This window comes from Pelophylax lessonae (genome assembly GCF_965119305.1).
Source record: "Pelophylax lessonae genome assembly, chromosome: 4".
NCBI lineage: Eukaryota > Metazoa > Chordata > Amphibia > Anura > Ranidae > Pelophylax > Pelophylax lessonae.
Window position 1 is genome coordinate 446791387 of NC_138771.1, and position 21941 is coordinate 446813327.

The following is a 21941-nucleotide window of genomic DNA, read 5'->3' on the forward strand; positions in this document are numbered from 1 at the left end:
TTGAGGAGGAAAGGATTTTTTCCTGGTATAGAAGGTGTACTGTGACCTGTGGTCATGGTCATCTATTAAGTGAGCACTTGTTATCAGTACCACAGGTGATATCACAGAGGGGTTGATTATTGGTGGCACTTTTTGGTGGGATGATAAGAAAAAATAAAACAGCACTTTACATTAATTGTGAACATTTGATTATGGCACAATATTTGGGGCATTTAAAATGACTGAACTTATGTTAATGTGTTAATTGTATGAAATTTGATGTAACCTTTTTTTTTTTTTTTTAATGTTTACATAGGAACCTTTTTTATTTTTTTTCTACTACAGTAAAAGTGCTATTGGGATGCACATGGAGGTGGCGGCTGGTACATGTGGGGGGTCATCACTAGTTTATGTAATATTTGCAGATTGTATAGTTCATATAGCACAGGAGTGCATTGTTAATACATCAAGGCAATTAGAGTATCCATATTTATACATGCCCTTGGTGGTTACAAAAAAACTCACCCTTTTGGGACCCAAAAAGAGGTACTGTTGTTAGGAATGCCTCCACATATTAAAGCATGCAATTTATTTTAGTTGTGTACTAAAATGGCCTTAGACCCATTCCTTTGTTTTTTTTTTTTTTTTTTACAAATTAACTTTGAAGCTATATTGTGGATGGACTTGGGCATCTCAAATTTTAAATTCCTTAGCATTTATACCAATCTGCATTTAACAAGCTGCATAACTTAAGCCAATATATATATATATATATATATATATATATATATATATATATATATATATATATATATATTTTTTTTACCGGTCTTAAAAACGTCAGTCCCATTACCTTTCTGGATGACAAGAATTCCATACCACGGGCTACTTGGAAACTGTAGCAAATCAGATCTTCCATGGTGAGTGGACAATGCCACAAATCTTTCACTGCATAAAAACACATTTAAAATGAATTGGGCAACAGTCTGGAAATTTTTTTTTGCCTATGCTACAGGGCATTAATATACCATAAAAAGTATTCTTAGTAATCTCAGTTTACGAATGCGGGTACTTATATCTAGCCAGTCAAAGGAGATACTGGCAGAATGTTTTATCCTTTGCTAAGCTATCATGTCAGCACAGAAGGAACTATAGCTAGAATTATTTCCGAACTGAATTCTCACACAGGACTATGTGTGAATTGGGCTCTTCAATGGAACAATTTCAGAGGAACTCCAGTGGGTAGAGGCAGTGCTTTTAGTGGCCCAAAAGAGGTGCCGGTACTCTATTATAGCCTATAAATTTTGTCACCTCCCTCACCCCACATCAGGGTCCCCATAGAGCACCCCCCCCTGGCCTGGGATGGGACTGCGGAGCAGGGGGACTCACTGGTGGTGACTGGTCTGGCTCTGGAGTGGGAAATATTCTTGGGGGGGGGGGGCAATTGAGGGCGCAGATGTTCAAAATGAGCGTACTGGTACGCTAAGGCGCACGGAGAGGTGGCGGTATGCTCAAGAGCCATATTTGGAAGTTAGCGGTACTGAGTACCAGTGCATACCGGCTCACTTAAAGCACTGGGTAGAGGGAAGTATAGCAAGAAGAATGACTGTATTGCCTCCTAAAAGGCAGTTGTCATTCTTGCCTTGGCACAGTTCTGGCAGCTTTTGTGATATGACATTACTACCAGTTAGCACATTTCTGCAAATTTTCCCCATATTGCTTTGACATATGATTCCGTGTAAAGTTGGACCCAACCATGAGGAATACATAGAGGAAAAAGAAGAAGTGCTTGGCGCTGCCAATATATGCGTTTAGAAGTGTGGAAGGTAGAAGCTGGTATAGACAACACAGATGTCACAAATATTATAACTATTATGCACGTTTGAAAAAATGGATATTAAATAAATAAGTGAGGTTTTAAATGAGGTAAAAACAGGAATGAAGTGTAAGAGCATAAAACCTAAAGCCCAATATTTAAATGTATAAAAGTAAATAGGTATGCAAAAAAAGAAGGTGACATATACATCCACAATATACTCTAGTAAAAGATATATATATATATAGTGCCCTTCAAGTGAGGGTGAAGTGGTGGTGTTAAAACAATAAATAAATATATAAATTCAAAAATGGTATTATAGTGCAGTGACTATTAGGTGATATGTAACACAGGTGTATAAGTGATAATAAAAAGGTAGAGTAGAAAAAATTAGTATATGTAAATTATTTTACAGTGACTTGAGTGACCATAAAGTGACATGTGCAAAAAAGGAAAAGAAACCTCAATCCCAAGCCTGGGAAGAGAGAGTGCCCAATATGGTTCCCCAAAAATGACAATGGGGTGGGCCACAGATGGAGGAAAATAAATCCAAAAAATTAATAATAAAAAATGCTGAAAAAAATATATAAAATGGTGGCTAAGTGATTGATACACAGAATATCTCAAAATCAATAGTGTGCTAGTGAAAAAATGCGCAAAGAAAGTGGTCAAAAATGCATAAGAAAAAACATCCACTGAGTCCTTAAGAAGCGCATAGAGGTATATCAGTCCAAAATAGTGATGAGGTGCCAAAATCACAGGTGCGACCGGTTGGATGATTCTTAGAGTGAAGACTATGGTGCTCCCCTATTCAGTGGGTCCGGTGCTCCCCTTTCTAGTAAATACCGAGCTTACCAGAAAGTACTACCCCTACAGGGGTAGAGCGCAGGTCGATATTTGTAGGGATCGCTCCCAAAGCAGAGGGGTCCGGTCACCTGGTCCACTTCTAATATTCCAATTGCCCGAGTCACAACTAATTGGCGTGTTAGTAGGGGTGTTCCAACATTAATGCTCCAACCAAGCCATTCCAGGACATGTATATAAATAAAGAAAGATGCCTCCAAATGGTGAAATACCGCTAGACTTTTATTAAAACCATCCAAGATAAAAGCAGGTACTCACATAAAAAACAATGCTAACGATCCCTCAGGACTTAGGAGCCGCAAGGTCCTCTCTGGCGGTGGGGTGATGAACGGTAAGCGTTCTCCCGACCGGAGCTGCGTCCCAAGCCGATCAATACAATGCAAGCGGAAGTGATGCGGTGCGCACTCTACATGTTTCGTCGTATGACGTCATCAGGAGTCCACTCCTGATGACGTCATACGACGAAACATGTAGAGTGCGCACCGCATCACTTCCGCTTGCATTGTATTGATCGGCTTGGGACGCAGCTCCGGTCGGGAGAACGCTTACCGTTCATCACCCCACCGCCAGAGAGGACCTTGCGGCTCCTAAGTCCTGAGGGATCGTTAGCATTGTTTTTTATGTGAGTACCTGCTTTTATCTTGGATGGTTTTAATAAAAGTCTAGCGGTATTTCACCATTTGGAGGCATCTTTCTTTATTTATATACATGTCCTGGAATGGCTTGGTTGGAGCATTAATGTTGGAACACCCCTACTAACACGCCAATTAGTTGTGACTCGGGCAATTGGAATATTAGAAGTGGACCAGGTGACCGGACCCCTCTGCTTTGGGAGCGATCCCTACAAATATCGACCTGCGCTCTACCCCTGTAGGGGTAGTACTTTCTGGTAAGCTCGGTATTTACTAGAAAGGGGAGCACCGGACCCACTGAATAGGGGAGCACCATAGTCTTCACTCTAAGAATCATCCAACCGGTCGCACCTGTGATTTTGGCACCTCATCACTATTTTGGACTGATATACCTCTATGCGCTTCTTAAGGACTCAGTGGATGTTTTTTCTTATGCATTTTTGACCACTTTCTTTGCGCATTTTTTCACTAGCACACTATTGATTTTGAGATATTCTGTGTATCAATCACTTAGCCACCATTTTATATATTTTTTTCAGCATTTTTTATTATTAATTTTTTGGATTTATTTTCCTCCATCTGTGGCCCACCCCATTGTCATTTTTGGGGAACCATATTGGGCACTCTCTCTTCCCAGGCTTGGGATTGAGGTTTCTTTTCCTTTTTTGCACATGTCACTTTATGGTCACTCAAGTCACTGTAAAATAATTTACATTTACTAATTTTTTCTACTCTACCTTTTTATTATCACTTATACACCTGTGTTACATATCACCTAATAGTCACTGCACTATAATACCATTTTTGAATTTATATATTTATTTATTGTTTTAACACCACCACTTCACCCTCACTTGAAGGGCACTATATATATATATATCTTTTACTAGAGTATATTGTGGATGTATATGTCACCTTCTTTTTTTGCATACCTATTTACTTTTATACATTTAAATATTGGGCTTTAGGTTTTATGCTCTTACACTTCATTCCTGTTTTTACCTCATTTAAAACCTCACTTATTTATTTAATATCCATTTTTTCAAACGTGCATAATAGTTATAATATTTGTGACATCTGTGTTGTCTATACCAGCTTCTACCTTCCACACTTCTAAACGCATATATTGGCAGCGCCAAGCACTTCTTCTTTTTCCTCTATATATCTAATATAATCTCTAGTGGGTTATATTCTGAAGTGGGCTGCAGCCAATCGCTTTTTTCTACCCCCTCCCTTCAATATTATCCTAAGCGCGGATTCTTTTCCACTCTTGATTCATGAGGAATACATATTTTCAGATAGGCATACCCTGCTATTTCGACCAGATAAAAGTTGTGAAGATATCCAACCCATACCACACTACCTGCCCTAATCCTTAGACGTGTTGTTTGGTAAATCTTACACTCTGGATTCCTTTGACTTTGATCTTTGGTCATCAGCATCCTGCCAAAAATGGCTCCTTCATTGATTCCTTCCCTGCTTATCCTGTCAGCTATTACAGCTTCCACCATGGAACGGACCTGACTGCGTGACCGTGGAGATCTCTCCTGCAAAGTATATAAGGACTATTAGTAGCTTGTTAAACATATAAGTAGCACAGACTCACTGATAAAGAAAAGAGAAAGTTCTATACATTTCAGTAAGATGTGCTGAGAGCAACCAAAGAGCTTGTAATAAAAAATATAGGGTACAGCAATGGTAATGACATTGGAGTTTTATAGAAAGTATTCACCTATATTCATTTTCTTACAAATTCTGTCACAACTCACAATGTCCTACCTATTTTAAGCATTATTAAATCCAAAAGCAAACATTTTTTTGCAGCTTAAAAATATCTAAATTTTCTTAGGCTTTCTTATTATTAACTGGTGATCTGGCAAGTAAGTTAGTTTTTCAACATAACGAGCTCTTTTGCAGATGAGATAAACCATTCAACACTGGCAGGGGTGCTTACCCTAACTAGTTTTACTTATTTATGTAAACCCTTTATCCCAGAGAAAAAAAAAATGTTTGCTGCAACTGCATATAAAGTGTGAGCTGGAGTTTGGCTTGCATTTATTGGTGTATCTAAATCTGCTAGTTCATATAACACTCCTCCCCCCCTGCTGCTGTTCAAATGTGCCCCCTGTGCTCCTTCAACCAGAGTGGGGGCACTCTAATACAGGAAATGTGTTACTGGCCAGATCACTGGGAAAAAAACGGAGGGAAAAAAGCAAAATAATACAGCCACCACATCCAATGATTGGTTAGTTTCAATATATTACATTTTTGGTTTTGGGTTTAATACCACTTTATTCTATTGGCACACCTGCAAAGGCTGCCTGTTAAGAGGTGCTTGAGGGATGCAATGCTTCTAGTCACAGAATTGAGAGTTGTCACATTCATATAGTAGCTAAGCTCAAGCACCTAGCACTTTTATTTCTCCAAGTGCAATAGCAGTTTTGCAATGTAAATACACTATACTACCAAAAGTATTGGGACACCTGCCTTTACATAACATAAACTTTAATGGCATCCCAGTCTTAGTCCGTAGGATTCAATATTGAGTTTGCCCACCCTTTTCAGCACCCTTTTCAGCAAATGCGCTTCTGGAAGAATATTTAAACATTCCCATTCACCATCTCCACTTCTAAAAGCGCACCACACACCCCTATATATAATATTTTACTGACTGGTGTCTGGTACCAGTTTAGTGGCGCAGCATTCAGAAAGGGATCCATCACCTCTAACAGCGCAGGTATCACCTATACATATACAATTCCCATAGACACACTACTAAACCTTGTGGACAGCCTTCCCAGAAGAGTTGAAGCTGTTATAGCTGCAAAGAGTGGGTCAACTCAATATTGAACCCTGTGGACTAAGATTGGGAGGCCATTAACGTTTATGTGTGTGTAAAGGCAGGCGTCCCAATACTTTTGGTAATATAGTGAATTTAGCTTGGGGCAATTTTGTTTTTAACCTCAACATGGAAATAAAGGCTCCTGATTATACCACGAGTGATGAAATGTGTGTTGTGATATCCTCCTTCTCTCACACAGCTGAGCATGGGCTGGCAATATGCCTCATGCAGCAACAATTGAACTATATGCAATTATACTGTTATTAATAATATCACACACTTTTAAAGGGGTCATTTGAAAAGATAATTTAAGGCTTGGGAACTGCTTTTGTGCCAAATAGAAGTAGATTTCCATAATTCTCAGTCCCCAACTGGATAATGGTTCCTATGGGCTGTAGTGGTTGCACCACAACCGTTTGGAGGTGATTCCAGTGCCATCTTAAAAGCATTAAATGGCCCTGGGCAATACAGTGCACTGGGGCTCTGCCTACACAATCACCCACGGGAATAAAAATGCAAATTATCGATAAGGCTATATTTTTTGGTACAGCAGTGTGAGGCTAATAACAACATCTTCCAAATTCGAAAGCTGGGTCTGATGAACACACACACGGACGGTAGTCAGACTTGACTGTCCTGTGTGTGCCTGTTCCCGTGGAGGCGGACAGGCAATCCTGGTCTCCCCCTCCATGGTCCAAGTGGCCTGACAGCAGTGCAGGTCCAACAGGCACTGGCCACCTGCTAAGTTCAGCGGCAGGATGCACACGGGAATCGGGACAGATGTTTGGCTGGGGCTGGGCAGGTGGGGCCCCCCGGGCAAGTTGGGCCCCCAGGCAACTTCCCAGCGTGCCCATTCCTTAAGATGGCCCTGGGTGATTCTGATATTTCTAGTGCTCCTGTAGTTGGTGCTAGATCCAAGTTGACAAAAGGACATTTAATGATACTACAAGCATGTGATTTATATTGGTTAAGTGGAGGTAATGCCTATAGAATAGAATAAGTGTACCGCCAGAGAGCATGGAGAGGTAGTTTTGGTAGTTTGGATGTTGAGAATATATACAGTAGTAGGGACACAGCACTGCTAATAGTGAGGTTTTGAGTTCAACCCACATGTGAGACATATATTTTTCTATTATTATTATTATTATAGGATGGAATTTGGTTTATCCTGTATTGGGCTAGAGGTAAATTTATAGCTGGAGTAAGTAGCTTCTATTTAAAGAAAGCTAGATCCTGTACCTTTTAAAGACCAGGTCCTTTATCAACTACTAAGTATTCACAGCCATATTACGATGGAATAAAGTATGTATACAATGTGGAACCCCCCATTTACAATGGACACTAATGTAGGTGGCCATTTACATTAGCACTTTTTTGATTCTCTCCATACCTATAGAAGCTAACAGCATTCCTGTGTCACACATTCTCAGAGTTTTGCTGCGCAAATCTCCATCTAGTGACTAAAAAAATTGTTACCAATTGAAGTCTCTGTAGTGAACCTCCTCTTTGGCTACTGAAATGACTCCCTGCTTCCACAAGGATCAGCCAAGTATAGAAAATGTATACTTTCATTGGTCTAAGCTACTTCAATGTAACTATACAACACAAACCATACATAGAGTTCAACTTTAGTGCACATTGAAGTGCATTGTGCTCTTTAGAGATGCAGCATGTTCCATTTTCACCCAGTGCACAGCAACGCAACATTTTGCTGTAAAATGGTCCTACTGCAAACAATAGATTTCAGTTTGTCATTCCATTAAGCCTGCTTTAAGCAATGTGAATGGGCACTTAGCTACATGGAGTATTGTTTTTAAATTAAAAGACTTAAAAATACAAAACAGTTACACTTTTTTTTAAGCCATAGGTCACCTTTAATACTTTGTCATCACTTGGATACTGTTGTTAATGCTGAAAATGATTGGTGGCAAGGTACAGGACTACTTGTGGCATAGTAATTGTGTAAGAAGCAAAGGATCTTAAGTATTTAATTATTTAATTAAACTTCCCATGCCAGCTAGTAACGTATTTCCCATTTCCTGAATGAAAAACAGATGCTACATAAACAGAAGCAAGTCGTGGAAGATGAATGAAGAATGGAAATAAACAATGTGATGGATGACAAGAAAGACAGGCCAAGTGGGAGGGTTGTGTCTACATACCTGATAGGGAATGAATCCATCCCTCTTGGTCCTTAGATAATTGGATAGATTTCCATATTTGCAAAATTCTACAATGACCATCAGTGGTCCTGAAATATACATATAATTTTGTTATTGTTATAATGAATGAATAAATATATGATTGATATAATCAGGCACATGAAGTTTGTGCAAAGTGGATTAGTTATGTGGGAAGTGCAGTACGAACAATGAAGAAAGATTGGCGATTAGTTTCCTTGATTTACATACCTTACACACTGCTTATTGCCTTATAGCCCAAAATGGTACTATTACATAATAATACGATTAATCTTTTTTTCTCTGTTAAAGAAGGTTTCACGTTTTAGGACTGTGTTAACATCTTTCAAAGATTAAACATTTTCTGAACACAGTATTTTATTAGCTTAGTGTGGAATGTAAAAGAAACCAAAATGGCAGTTGTTCAGAAATTTCATGACCCAATATTTTCTTTACTTCCTAAAGGACTTTGGCTGCTGGAGGAAACCAATGAAGCAACATAGGCCTACTCTGGCAGTCTGTAATGCATGGCGTCTGTGCCTGAGGTTATCTTCGAGGTTGTGTGTGAGCTACTCATCTTACCACCACCCTGTTCTTACAATGAATACTTGATAATAAATCTTTAAGGCAGACTGCCATTACTTTCTTATTTTAGACAGTCAGACTTTGGGGTTTCATTCTGAACCTGGTTTTAGATCCTAATGAGCCATTGATATGAAACAACTATGTGGCTACTTGAATCTTAAGTCTTAAAGTTTTTGTAACGTTACATTGTGACTTTACTGGTATCCCCTCTGGATCATGCTGGCGTTAACTGTAGTGTGTGTGAAACGGCTAAATACCTTTTCTCACACCGCAGCTGTGCGGTCAAATGATCCCCCCTCTGCTCTTCTTCCCCGATCTATGGAGAGTAGTCAGCTGCCATAACTGCTGTGGTCAGCACAGGCAGGGGGACACAGGAACAGGGAGGACCAACCAGGTGTATTACAACATAGGAAGGGACAAATTACACAGCACAAGCACTGTGCTATAGATAATGCTGTAAAGGAACATAATCTTTTTATTTTTTTTTATTTTTTGTTTAGGGTTACAACAACTTTAAGTTTTCTTGTTCTAGGGCAGTGAATTACTAGGCAGTGAAGCCATTGCCAGAGCGTTAGCCTTGGAGAATGCACCTGCCAAAGGAACTGTTAAGTAATGGCAGTTCCCTTATTTTTAATCTCTAATGCCCTTAAAATAAAAATAAAAATTTTGTGCAATTATGCTGCATCTTGAACTCAGTAGTGCTTTATTGGTCCGAATACATGTTTTTCAAAAATTGGTACAGTGTATTTAAATGTGCTTATTTGATCCTATTGTAGGACATTGGGCCTAGGGAACCATTGTGATCAGTACAATTCTAGACTTTGTAAATTACCAATCCAAAGGACCTATTCCAACATAACATATTCCTTGTAAGTCTTCAATGTCAAGAAAGCATGTCTGATCTGGTGTCATTGACAAGGTCAACATTCACACTGCAGAGCCGGACATTTAGGGTGCAGCTTCCACAAATTTCTGTTAGATTTCATTCAGTAGTAGGCATCCAACAAGGACATCTTTTTACAGCACAAACTGCACCCCAACAAGACTGTCCCAATAATGATAAAAGGAATCAACTCTTGCAGTTGGCACGGTTTTCTAATGAGGGTAGGAATTACTTTTAGGCTTAGAAGAGGCAATGTCTTTTGACTTTATTCTGATTTCACTGCTGAACTGTCAGATTCTCCTCTCTATGAATATTCTGTGTGAATGTAGTCAACTTTATATGGGTCCACTTCAAGGGCATACAGGATAATACTACATAAAAGAGTGGGCTTTTCTCTTCTCCAAAGTTCAGATCTTTCTGGTTATAAGAAGTAATCACCTAATTACAAAATACATCGACAGGTGAGGTAATTGTGTGATTAAATGTTTTGCATACCTAATACCCTACCTGACGTCAGTCAACTACTTTACTGTATTTTTTTTTTTTAACTATAACTGGGTCAATTTATCAGTAAATTAGACCTAAAATGGCCCTAACCACCAGGATAACTGTCATTTCCTGTAACAGATGCACAGGAGATTTTTACCAGGTCAGTTGTGCTACTATAATCTCACAGTGGTCTTAGTGCCAGTTCACACTACCACGGCACTAATTCGGGGGCGACCTGTGAAGTCGCGTGCACCGCGACTTCGGTGCCACTTGCGCGGACTTCATATAATGAATGTCAATGCAAGTCACTCCGATGTCGTCCCGAAGTAGTACAGGAACTACTTTCTAAGTTGAAGCGACTTAAGTCCCTCCTATTAGAACGGTTCCCGTAGCACTGCATGGACCGCGACTTATCAGGCTGACCAGTCGCCTCACAAGTCGCGGTAGTGTGAATGGGCACTTAATGTGAGCTGCTACTGAGATAGATTTTGAGTAGCATGACTAAGTGATAAAAACTTCCAAGATTGCACAATACCACGATTTAATCATGTTGTAGGACTATTGGCAAACTATATGTAGTTAGGTACTCATTTATCCAGGTCACATTATAGCTAATAGTAATTAGTTACAATAAACTAGACTTGTTCTGTAAAAGTTTGCCAATCATAAAGATGGTTTCTTCAGTTGTAATAATTGTCAGGGACATACCTCAGTATGTATAAGCACGTGGGTAACTCATCTTACTCTAATTACCCTGCAATATTACAGGGCAAATGTTGATTGTCCAGAAACATGACAGGAGGTATGAAAGTTTGTAAAAACCCACAACTGAATTATTTAAATACAAAAAAAGTTGAATGTGACTAAATACTACTAGCTACTGGCGACATGAATTGCTAAACAATCCCCAGCTTAGGAATCTCCTGGGAAATTTTCAAATTCAGACAAACTTCATGACATTATCGTTATCAACAGTCACCAGGCAATCTCCTTCAGAACCAAAAGAGCCTCCAAGATTAAAATTTAGCATTGTATCCCTAACATTAGTTTTGACTATTTATACTAACTTTATAAAATGTACTAAAGTTGAACTTTGCCCTCAATTCAAAAACTTGCAAGGGGGGATGATATGTCTCCTCCAAAAAAGGCTTCTTACCTATCTGTTTCCAAGATGCTCTAGAACAGTGATGGTGAACCTTGGCACCCCAGATGTTTTGGAACTACATTTCCCACGATGCTCAACTACACTGCCGAGTGCATGAGCATCATGGGAAATGTAGTTCCAAAACATCTGGGGTGCCAAGGTTCGCCATCACTGGTCTAGAACGTAAATGGAGTTGCAGCTCAGTGTACATTTTTTGGCATGCCTTGTTGCTGATGGATGTGAGCAATCATATTCAATCAAGATGGCCAAAGATCTCAAAGGAATGGGTGAGTTTTGAAGGGTTTAGTTCTGCTTTAAGAAAACATAGCACCTATTGTTTGAGAAACTTTTTACCCAAAGCTCTTCAGGATACTGGTGCTTTGAAACATCATAAAATTCTGATTGCCTTTAGCCATAACATAATCAGTTGTGCAACACAATATCCTATACAGACAGAATAGGAGCTCCCTGAGGAGAAAGTTTGTCTATGAGGTAAGATTCAAATGAGTTATCACACACAGCTGCCTCTTTTATCAGCTTATAGTTTCAGCTTAGAGGCATCATAATATTCATATTCAGGAATGACTAACGCATTAACCATGTACGCAACTCCAAATTCATCCTCAAAGCGATGAGAGAAATTTCCCCAAAAGTAATATTCACAAATGAAACGGTCTTCTCTGAATCACAATAACTTTATGATGAGTCAGAAGCCATTCCTAAAATCTGTAAATAAGACTAAGATTGCCAGCCTGTGGTTTATCATCTGCTGGTATGCTGTAGATCTTAGAATGCCATGGCTTTTAGTTGCTTAAAGGAAACCTGTTATAAAATAAATACATTGGCAGCCATTCCTTGTTTCCTTCTGACTTTGGTAGGTCGCTGGTATGTAGAGGAGAAGGCAATGTCTGGTATAATTCCCCAGGCTTTGAGCAGTGAGCAGGATACAAGGTACAAAGAGAGAAGCCAGCAACACACAGTCACTTAGAGATCGGGCTTTAAAGCTTACCTCCAAGCTAACAGATAAATACACAAATTAAATAAATATAAGCCTGACATGTCTGCCATATGATTTGCCCCACAGCAGCAACCAATCTGGCAGGGCGGAGACCTAATCAGTCCCTGCTGCAGTTCAGGTAGATTTATAGGTCTCCTCTCCACCCCACAGCCTGTGATAGGATAGTGAAGGAAAAACAGCACACCGATGAGCTAATCACTCTGCCCCCCCCCCTAACAACATGCTTCTTGCAATGCAGCACAACTGATTGGCTATTTATTCTGCTTCTCCCTGCCTCTTTTGTACTCGGCTTTACAGAGACTTCAAGAGGCCGATACTGAGTCAAATTCAGGTGCTTACACTTAAAAAAATAGCTTTAACCACTTCAGCTCCGGAAGGTTTTACCCCCTTAATGACCAGGCCATTTTTTTGCGATTCAGCACTGCGTTATTTTAACTAAAAATTGCGCGGTCGTGCAACACTGTACCCAAATACAATTGATGGTCTTTTTTCCCCACAAATAGAGCTTTCTTTTGGGGGTATTTGTTCACCTCTGTGGTTTTTAGATTTTGCGCTATGAACAAAAAAACAGCTACAATTTTGAAAAAAAAAAAACACAATATGTTTTACTTTCTGCTATATAAAATTTCCAATAATTATTTTTAAAAAAAATTAATTTTTTTATTCATTTAGGCCAATTTGCATTCTGCTACATATTTTTGGTAAAAAAAAGCCTAAAAAGCATATTTTAATTGGTCTGCGCAAAAGTTATAGCGTTTGCAAACTATGGGATAGATTTTTGGACTTTTTATTTATCTTTTTGTTTTTATTAGTAATGGTGGCGATCAGCGATTTCTAGCCGGACTGCAACATTGTGGCGGACAAATCTGACACCAAATGACACTTTTTGGGGACCAGTGACATTAATATAGTAATCAGTGCTAAATAATATGCACTGTTACTGTATAAATGACACTGGCAAGGAAGGGGTTAATACTGGGGTTGATCAAGGGGTTAAGTGTAAGCCAAAATGTGCTTACTAACTGTGGGGGGGCTCGGCTTTGTGAAAGGCACACAGAGATCGGTGTTTAAGCGTAGCTGAGACACACAATCTCAGTGTGCCTGTCTGACAGAAGAGCCACCTGCTTTGTTTACATAGGCAGACAGCTCTCCTGTCAGTTTTCCCAAAGATCACGGGAGGCTGGCGGCGACCGAGCCCGCTCCTCCCCTGGTCTGGCTCATGCTGTGTCTAACCACAGTGGGAGCGTGCCTCCGGGGGCACACGCCTGCCCCCGAGACCGCATGCATGAAATCATGTAGATCTACATGATTATGCACAGGCGAGTCACCCTGCCACAGTAAATTTGCATGGGGCGGTCAGCAAGTGGTTAAAATATGTTCTAAAGGCATCAACCGTATCTTTTTCTTTTTTGAGATTAACTATTTTTCTGCATATGTCTATTAAATCATTAAAACGTCTCAGCTCATGTAATAATGAATGGGTAGATTTAAAAAAAATGATGCAACACCACAATTTAACACAATGAAACACTGACAGCGAGAGGAATAAATAATATTTCACTTTGCAGCCTTGCAATTCAAACCAATTTGCCTTGTGCCAGACCATTATGCATTTTATCTGTGTTATCTGAAGAATTCCCAGAATGCTGCTTCTGTGAACAAGTAATAAATCTGACTGCATATTGGAGCTGGCACACAGATATGTCAATCTGCCATTTTAAGTCAATGGGTGCCACATTCTGAGCTAAGGCCAAGTAGCTATTTGAAAGTTTGTAATGCAGGATGAAAGAATGTGGAAATCAGACTAGTGACATGCATAGTGGAGAATTTAAGTCAAAATCTGGAAAACGATTAATATGAGCTTGAACTCCATTTGTTTGTGTTTTGATGCCCTACTGGGAAGGTAAACCTAAGTTTCTAGCATTGGGGGATCAACTCTGCAAAAAACAATATTATGGTGTTTTGTACATACTAAACAAACCAACCACAAGACAGTTTTGGAATGCAAAACCTGTTTGACACAGGTTAGAAGGGAGTCAATAGAACCTGTTATCTCAAGACTCTATTAGTTGGATCAGTGCTGGCAGGGGCTGGAGGTATGAGTTCCCACACTGGCTGGGACTGGATGTATGCTGCTGTGTTCGGGTTTCAGGAGGCATTTCCGTACAGATGGCAACCCAAAGCAGCGCCCCTGACTAATGTGCGCTCTAGAACGACAACTACCTTGCCTAAAGGGAACACCGGCCCCGAGTTGGATCTTTGGTGCAATACATGTTAAAGTTGGACTGTAGGCATTTTAGATAGAGCAGACAATTGTAACCCCTGTGAGATCTGGGTCTAGATAAGCTGTCAGAAATACAGATCTTGCACACATGCATACGTTTTTTCGTAGGATCGTGTTGGCTGCAAGTTATAAGTTGCCGGTACTGCATCTGAACTCATACAGACATACCTTGAATTTACTGAGATACACCTCACTGTTTAGGGTTGATAAGCAAACAATAGCATGCCCAATTTTTACACATTATGCCTTCAGTTATCATAAATGACTGAAGGCCAAGGTCATTCTGCGCATGCGCAATGGTTGCATAAATCAGTTATTCAAGACCAAGATTTAAACAACAATTGTGTAGGCAGGGCTTTACCGGGGTCCCCTTTTCTATACTATAACCACCTCAAAGCCCACACAGACCCATCCTGTTTGCTCCTGTGTGTAAGGATGGCTCCTGTGTGTATGTGTAAAGATGGCAAGTTCAAAACCCAAAAATGCAAACCACTGACAGGGAGAAGTGGCAACTACTGTATATATGGTAATATATTATAGTAAAGTGTGCATCAACTCAGCACCCACAGCAATATTAGAGGGACTGCTACATTTTAAATGGTGGAATCTGCAGGTAGTCATGTCACCCTGTATACAGTGGTAGGGTCAAGTGTACCTCAGACAGCACAACGGTCATAATGATGGAACAAGACTTGACAAACCTTGAAAAAAAACCCAAATAGCCCTTCAACTTTGGAATTCTAATTGCTTAACAAATACATCCATGAAACAGGTAAAAAAAAAAAAAGTTATCTGAGGTGAATGACTTGTAGAACACATGGTACTGATAGCTCATTAAAATGGATGCTGGTACCAAAGATAAAAAAATACCTTTAATGTTTTTTTTTTTTTTTTTTTTAAAGGAAAAAAATCCAAGGAATGGCATTAGGTATGTGAAAATAACTGATATCTAGGTCTGGCTAAAAGCTCATAACAGCTAAAGTGTTTACATACACCTGTCATCTATAAATTATTTATATTTGTTGGTAAATGTTCCTAATGTAACACTTGCTCAGTAAGGTGCCAAAAATTCAGTAATGCACACACAAGATCAGCAAAGTCTATACTTTTATTATTCATATTAATATTATTTATATTATTAAGCTGCATTTTAAAGTGTTACTAAACCCAGGAGCCTGCATTCACTATATCTCGTCTCCCAAAGTACACAGAACATGGAAATGCGATTATTTTAGTAAATATAAATGGCTAAATACCTTTTCTCATCAGCAGTATATAACAGTCTTGTGACTTCTAACAGTGTCTAGTTAAAGCTTGTAGGATGAGTTTTTATTTTCCCCTGATTGTCCCACAAGACTACAAGACCCCTGACCTTCTGTCTGGACAGTGCTGATTGGCCCTGTGCTGATCACATGGAAACAGGGACTGGAAGTGAAACCAATTGAAAGAGACAGGCCAACATCCCAGTGAAATACTGGACAGGAAATAATATACCTCCTAAGGCCCTGAAAATCTTATATAAATTGTATGTAACAAAAAGCAATAAGTAGAAAAAGTGTTTAGTAAAAATATTTCCAGATTTTTTTTTAAACATTATGTACTCTCCCAAGCTCCCAAGAAAGAAAAAAATGAGCATGTGCAGCTTGCCCTTTAATATTCTGTTCTATTAGCAGATGAATTGGGGACAGTAAAAGAAGGGGAGGATCAGAGAGACAGGATCACACAGCCTTTATACACAATGCAGAGGATTAACCCCTTAGGTACCACAGAGAGTATAACACGCATGCTTTACTGCATATACACACTGAATTTACTGTTGTGGGTTAAGTAACACTTTAAGTCAAAACTTTTTTTCTAGTTTTGGATAGAGTGAAGAAAATGGTTAGAACCCCAGTCAGGTTTTTTATTGATACCCCTGACTGAGAGGTTTTTCCTTACTTTCTGTCCTGCTAACTACATTTTACCAGGCATGTAAACTGCATTAAGAATGCCCACATGTGTTGCTGAGCTGCTATATTTTATTTAGGCTGGGGAGGAAAGGCCCAGATCATGGATCCTCAAACTACGGCCCTCCAGCTTTTGCTGATGTAGCCGTGACCGGACTACCATAATATAAAGTGTATATATCTATGTTCTGGCTTACCGTTATTGTTGATGTTGCTAGAGTGCCCCTTTAAGGCTACATTCAGGGGAGGATCGGCTTCTCGCAGGAAGTGGAAGAACTGGATTGTGGGAGATGTAGTTCTTTACTGGATGCAGACTGTTATTTGGATTACCAAGGGAACTATATTCCCAGAAAGCATTGAGAAAGTGAAGGACCATGGGAAAGCCTATAAACCTATCTGCTACACAGTACGTGCTCTCTCTTGCTTCTGGGACCCAGTGAGTGCAGACCAGCCTGAGTGGCGTATCCAGACACTGCCGGTGATTGGGGCCTAGTACACGTGACCTGATGAGTGCGGAGCTCGTCTTCAGCGGTGCGGATGCTGGTGACTTCACAGAGGTGGCTGTTCCAGTGGAACTGAACGAAGAATGAGCGGAGGCTGAATCAACTGACCGGGGCAGCAGAGTACCGATCACTCCCAGACGCAGGAGCATGGGAGGGCGCATCGTCTGTGTTGCAGGATCCACACATATGGACATCAGAGAATGGAAGGGTGCCTGTGTGAAATCCTAATCGCAAGTATAATCCTCATTCACCAACACACTGACCGCAGACAGTATTGCACATATCACTACTTTGGGATTACAAATATCACATTGGACAGTGATAAGAGCTCCAACTGCCAGCTAAGACTTAGCAAGGCCTTGCTAGGAGAGGGGACCTAATATTTGCTTTCCCTTAAAGGGGACAGGTTCACATTACTTTGAATTGCTATAGTTAGAACTAATTCCATCTTTGGTAAAATTCCTAAGACCTTTCTTCTATAAGCCATAGTCATAACATTGCCATAAGTATTGATCCTTGATATTTTCTATTAACCATTTACATTCATATTGATGTCATTCTGTTGAATCTCATTGAGTTTGGTGGGGTTTAACTGACTGATATTGGTATATTCTTGAATCTTAAAGTTATACCTGTTCATCTTTTCAGTAAAATAACAAAACGTTATTTCAATTGTGTCAGTGTGTCTTTAGAGAATATGCTTGCCATGTTAGAACCTAGAGTGTCAGGTGGGTTGGATTGTTCACAGGGTCAGGTGAGTGCTGAGGAACACCCGTTAACCAGCAGCCCTTAAGGGGGCAGTGCTACACTGAACTACACATCCCATGAGGCATTGTAAAACTCTGAAATTCACAGACATGACTAGGCATGATGGTAATTGTAGTTTCTAAACAATTGGAGGGCCATAGTTTAAAGACCCCTGGCCTAGATGATGTTAGATGTCCTCCAGCCAGGAAATGAGGCAGGCTCTATCTTACTTTCTGCAGCTTCTAATGCACACTGTGAGAAGCTCACAGTATGAAGTGAAATCAGAGTACGCAATTATAGGAGGGGAGCCTGTACAATCGTAAAAAAGGCTAAAAGAAAGGCTGGAGTTCAGACTTAAATTAAATGTGGTCTGTAGTGTCACAGCAAAGCTACAAGCAACAGGCTCAATGCCAGGTCTTTTTTTTTTTTTTTCAAAAGTGAATATTTATCTAAAGTTTTAGACATCTATCTAAAAATGTACTTCAGAAGTAAAGTAAATCTAACAAGAGGACCATTTTTTCCTTTCTAGAAAATGTTAAAAAGCAAACCTCTTCAGCATTTGGTCATTTTTAAACAGATGTTTGGATATGATTTATTATTGTAATATCTGCAATGCAAGCATATCTTTAGGATTGGTAAAACCTAAATAAATTTATGAATCATAAACAGTCATTTTGGTGATAGGGAAATGTGTGTTCTTTATAGTCTCTCACCATTGGATTTCGTGCAGGCTCCCAGTAAATTCACAACATTTAGGTGGTTTCCAATGTGGATGAGAATCTTCAACTCTGACATCAAAGCTTTGTGCTCACTAGCAGTGGCTCCCTCTAAAAAAAATAAAAAAAATAAATAAAAAATGAATGTTTCGTATTAGATCAGATTGAACAAACAAATAATTATGGTAAAAAATAAAAGGCAAAAAGGATTGTGAATGTGATACCGATTAGCCAAAAAATTACCTAGAAAGGCATCTAGTATTTGGAAAACTATTTTGTTTAACCACTTTACGTCTGCTCACAGTAATACTACTGCGGCAGAGTGGCTCGTTATCTTCTGACGACGTAGTATTAACGTCGTCAGACACTCCCCCTTCTGGGCGGCGCTTGCACGCCGCCGGAGGCTCGCTCCCGCTGTTTTCATTCACAGCGGGAGTCGGGCCAGGGGAGGAGCAGCGGCGATCGCCGCTGCTCTGCCCCGATCGCCGGGGATCTAGTGTGGAGATCTGCCCGCCTGTGTAAACACAAGCGGACGGATCTCCATAGTGACAGGGAGTGACAGATCGGACTGTTCAGCATAGCTGGACATCCGATCTGTCCATGACTCACTCAGTCACCTCCCCCCCTACACGTCAGTAAGCACCAGGCATACATTAACCCCTCCCTCTCCAATAAAATTAACCCCTTCCCTGCCAGTGTCATTTTTACAGTAACAGTGCATATATATAGCACTGATTACTGTAGAAATGTCACTGGTACCCCCAAAAGTGTCAAAAATGTCAGTCAAGGGTCCGATCTGTCCGCCGCAATGTCGCAGTCCCACAAAAAAAATCGCAGATCGCCGCCATTACGCGTTAAAAAAAAAAAACACCAAAAATGACAGAAATCTTTCCCTTTGTTAGTAAACGCAATAACTTTTGCGCAAACCAATCAAAATACGCTTATTGCGATTTTTTTTTACCAAACATAGGTAGCAGAAAACAAATTTGCCAAAAATTTTTTAAAAATTGGTTTTTACATCTTTTTTGGGGGGAATTTCATATAAAAAAATGTTAAAAATATTGTTATTTTTTCAAAATAAACGCTTTTTTTTTGTTTATAGCGCAAAAAGTAAAAATTGCACAGGTGATCAAATACCACCAAAAGAAAGCTCTGTTTGTGGGAAAAAAAAGACGTAAATTTCGTTTGGGTACGGCGTCGCACGACCGCGCAATTGTCAGTTGAAGTCGCACAGCGCCGAATCGCAAAAAGTGGCCTGGAAGGAAGACAGCAAAATCCTCCGGTGGTAAAGTGGTTAATTAGGTACTGTTGGTCTAAAAAAAGTTTGATTCATGGCAAATTTTCTTTAACAGCACAGATCAATGCTTTACATCATTGGGTATATTAAATAAAAATGCAAAGCACATGGGGGAATAATAAAGCCTCAATGATGTTTTTTTTGCGGTATAGCCTAAACTAAAAAAGAGTTACCTACAGTTCCTAGATTAGCCTTTTTCAACTAGGGTGCCCAGGCACCCTGGGTTGCCTTAAAGCTTCTTCAGGGGTGCCTTGGCAAAATGTCTAAAAATCAATCGAAAATTGTTACACAAAGCAACAGGTTTTCATTATGCGCCATTATGACTTTCTAGATACTGGCATCTTAACAACCAATGATGTTCTCAGTTGATAAGGAGGATGTCTGTTGCCTTCACAGCATCCTTGTTTGACCCTCCTCTACCTCTCTCCATCAGCACTGGGGTGACATTAGCTGACGTAGAGAAACTGAGGGAGAATAGAAACTTTGGAATACTAGTCAGTACCAGTGTGCAAAAGTGTGTTTTGCTTTGGAAATAAAAATCACCTCTAACGGTGAGTGTCCTACGTGTGGATGTTGCTGCATTTTGTAAAACTATTGGAATGGTTTTCACATTTTAGAATGGGGTGCCTCGGGACTGTCTATAATTTTAAAGTGTGTCTCAAGACCGTCTATACTTTTAAAGGGTGCCTTGAGATTATCTGTAATTTTAAAGGGTACCTTGACTGAAAAAAGGTTTAGAAACTCTGTCCTTGATAATGAAACTGGAGATAATTCAAGTGATTGTAAATTCTTGTTTTTTTTTTTCTATTAAAATAACAGACATGTTATACTTACCTGCTCTGTGCAGTTGGTTTTGCACAGGGCAGACCAGATCCTCCTTTTCTTGTGTCTCTGGCTTGTGCTCCTGACCCCCTCCCTCCTGTTGAATGCTCCCACAGCAAGCAGCTTGCTATAGGGGTACCTGAGCTGCAGCTCCGTGTATCCATTTTGTGCCCAGGCCAATTTAAAGCTTTTAGCACTGTTGCATTTTGAATGACAATTGCGCGGTCATGCAACACTGAACCTAAACCAAATTTATGTCATTTTTTTCCCACAAATAAAGCTTTCTTTTGGTGGTATTTGATCACCACAAGGTTTTTTCTTTTTTTGCTAAACAAATAAAAAAGACCCAAAAGCTTGAAAAAAAATATGTTTTTGTTTATGTTAAAAAATGTTGTACATAGATACGTTTTTTCCTGCACTGATGAGCACTGATGAGGCCGCACTGACAGGCACTGATGAGGAGGCACTGATGGTGTGGCACTGATGGAGTGGCACTAAAATGCGCACTGATAGGCAGCACTGATATGCAGCACTGATGGGAACTGATATGTGGCACTGATAGGTAGCACTGATATGCAGCATTGGTGGGCACTGATCGGCGGCATTGATGGGCACTGATAGGCGGCATTCATGGGCACTGATAGGCGGCACTGATGGGCACTGATAGGCAGCACTGATGGGCAATTATGGGCACTGGTGGGCGGCACTGATAGATGGCAATGATGGGCACTGGCGGGCAGCACTGATGGGGAGGGCATTGGTGGACAGCACTGATGGGTAGGGCACTGGCGGGCTCCCTGAGCCCTGATTTCCATCCCTGGTGGCCATGGTGGGCATCCCTGGGGTCATGGGTGGGCATCCCTGGGGTCATGGGTGGGCATCCCTGATGGTTCTACTGGCACCCCCCCCCCAAGGGTCTGCACTGGTAATCAATGCTCTGATTACCAGCACAGACCCCCCCCCCCCCTGTCAGGAGAGCCGCAGATCGGCTCTCCTCTACTCGTGCCTGTCAGGCACGAACTGAGGAAAGCCGATCAGCGGCACTTCCTATTTACTATGTGACCAGCTGTGATTGGACACATGGTCACATGGTAAAGAGCCTACGTCAGTAGACTCTTTGCTGAGATCGGAGATGCGGTGTGTCAGAGTTACACGCCGCATCACCAATCGTCCCGGGAGCGCATTATCCTGCCG

General features: G+C 40.4%; 1 protein-coding gene across 1 annotated transcript in view; it reads right to left on the bottom strand.

Moving 5' to 3' along the window:
- The window catches only part of FLT4 (fms related receptor tyrosine kinase 4), a 358183-nt gene that overhangs the window by 33439 nt on the left and 302803 nt on the right, over nt 1-21941 (bottom strand). The window contains exons 19-22 of the mRNA XM_082253130.1: nt 18626-18739; nt 8296-8384; nt 4694-4838; nt 833-927 (exon numbers count right to left, since the gene is read on the bottom strand). Coding sequence (XP_082109256.1) covers nt 833-927; nt 4694-4838; nt 8296-8384; nt 18626-18739 — 443 coding nt within the window. The remainder of the gene's footprint in view (nt 1-832; nt 928-4693; nt 4839-8295; nt 8385-18625; nt 18740-21941) is intronic.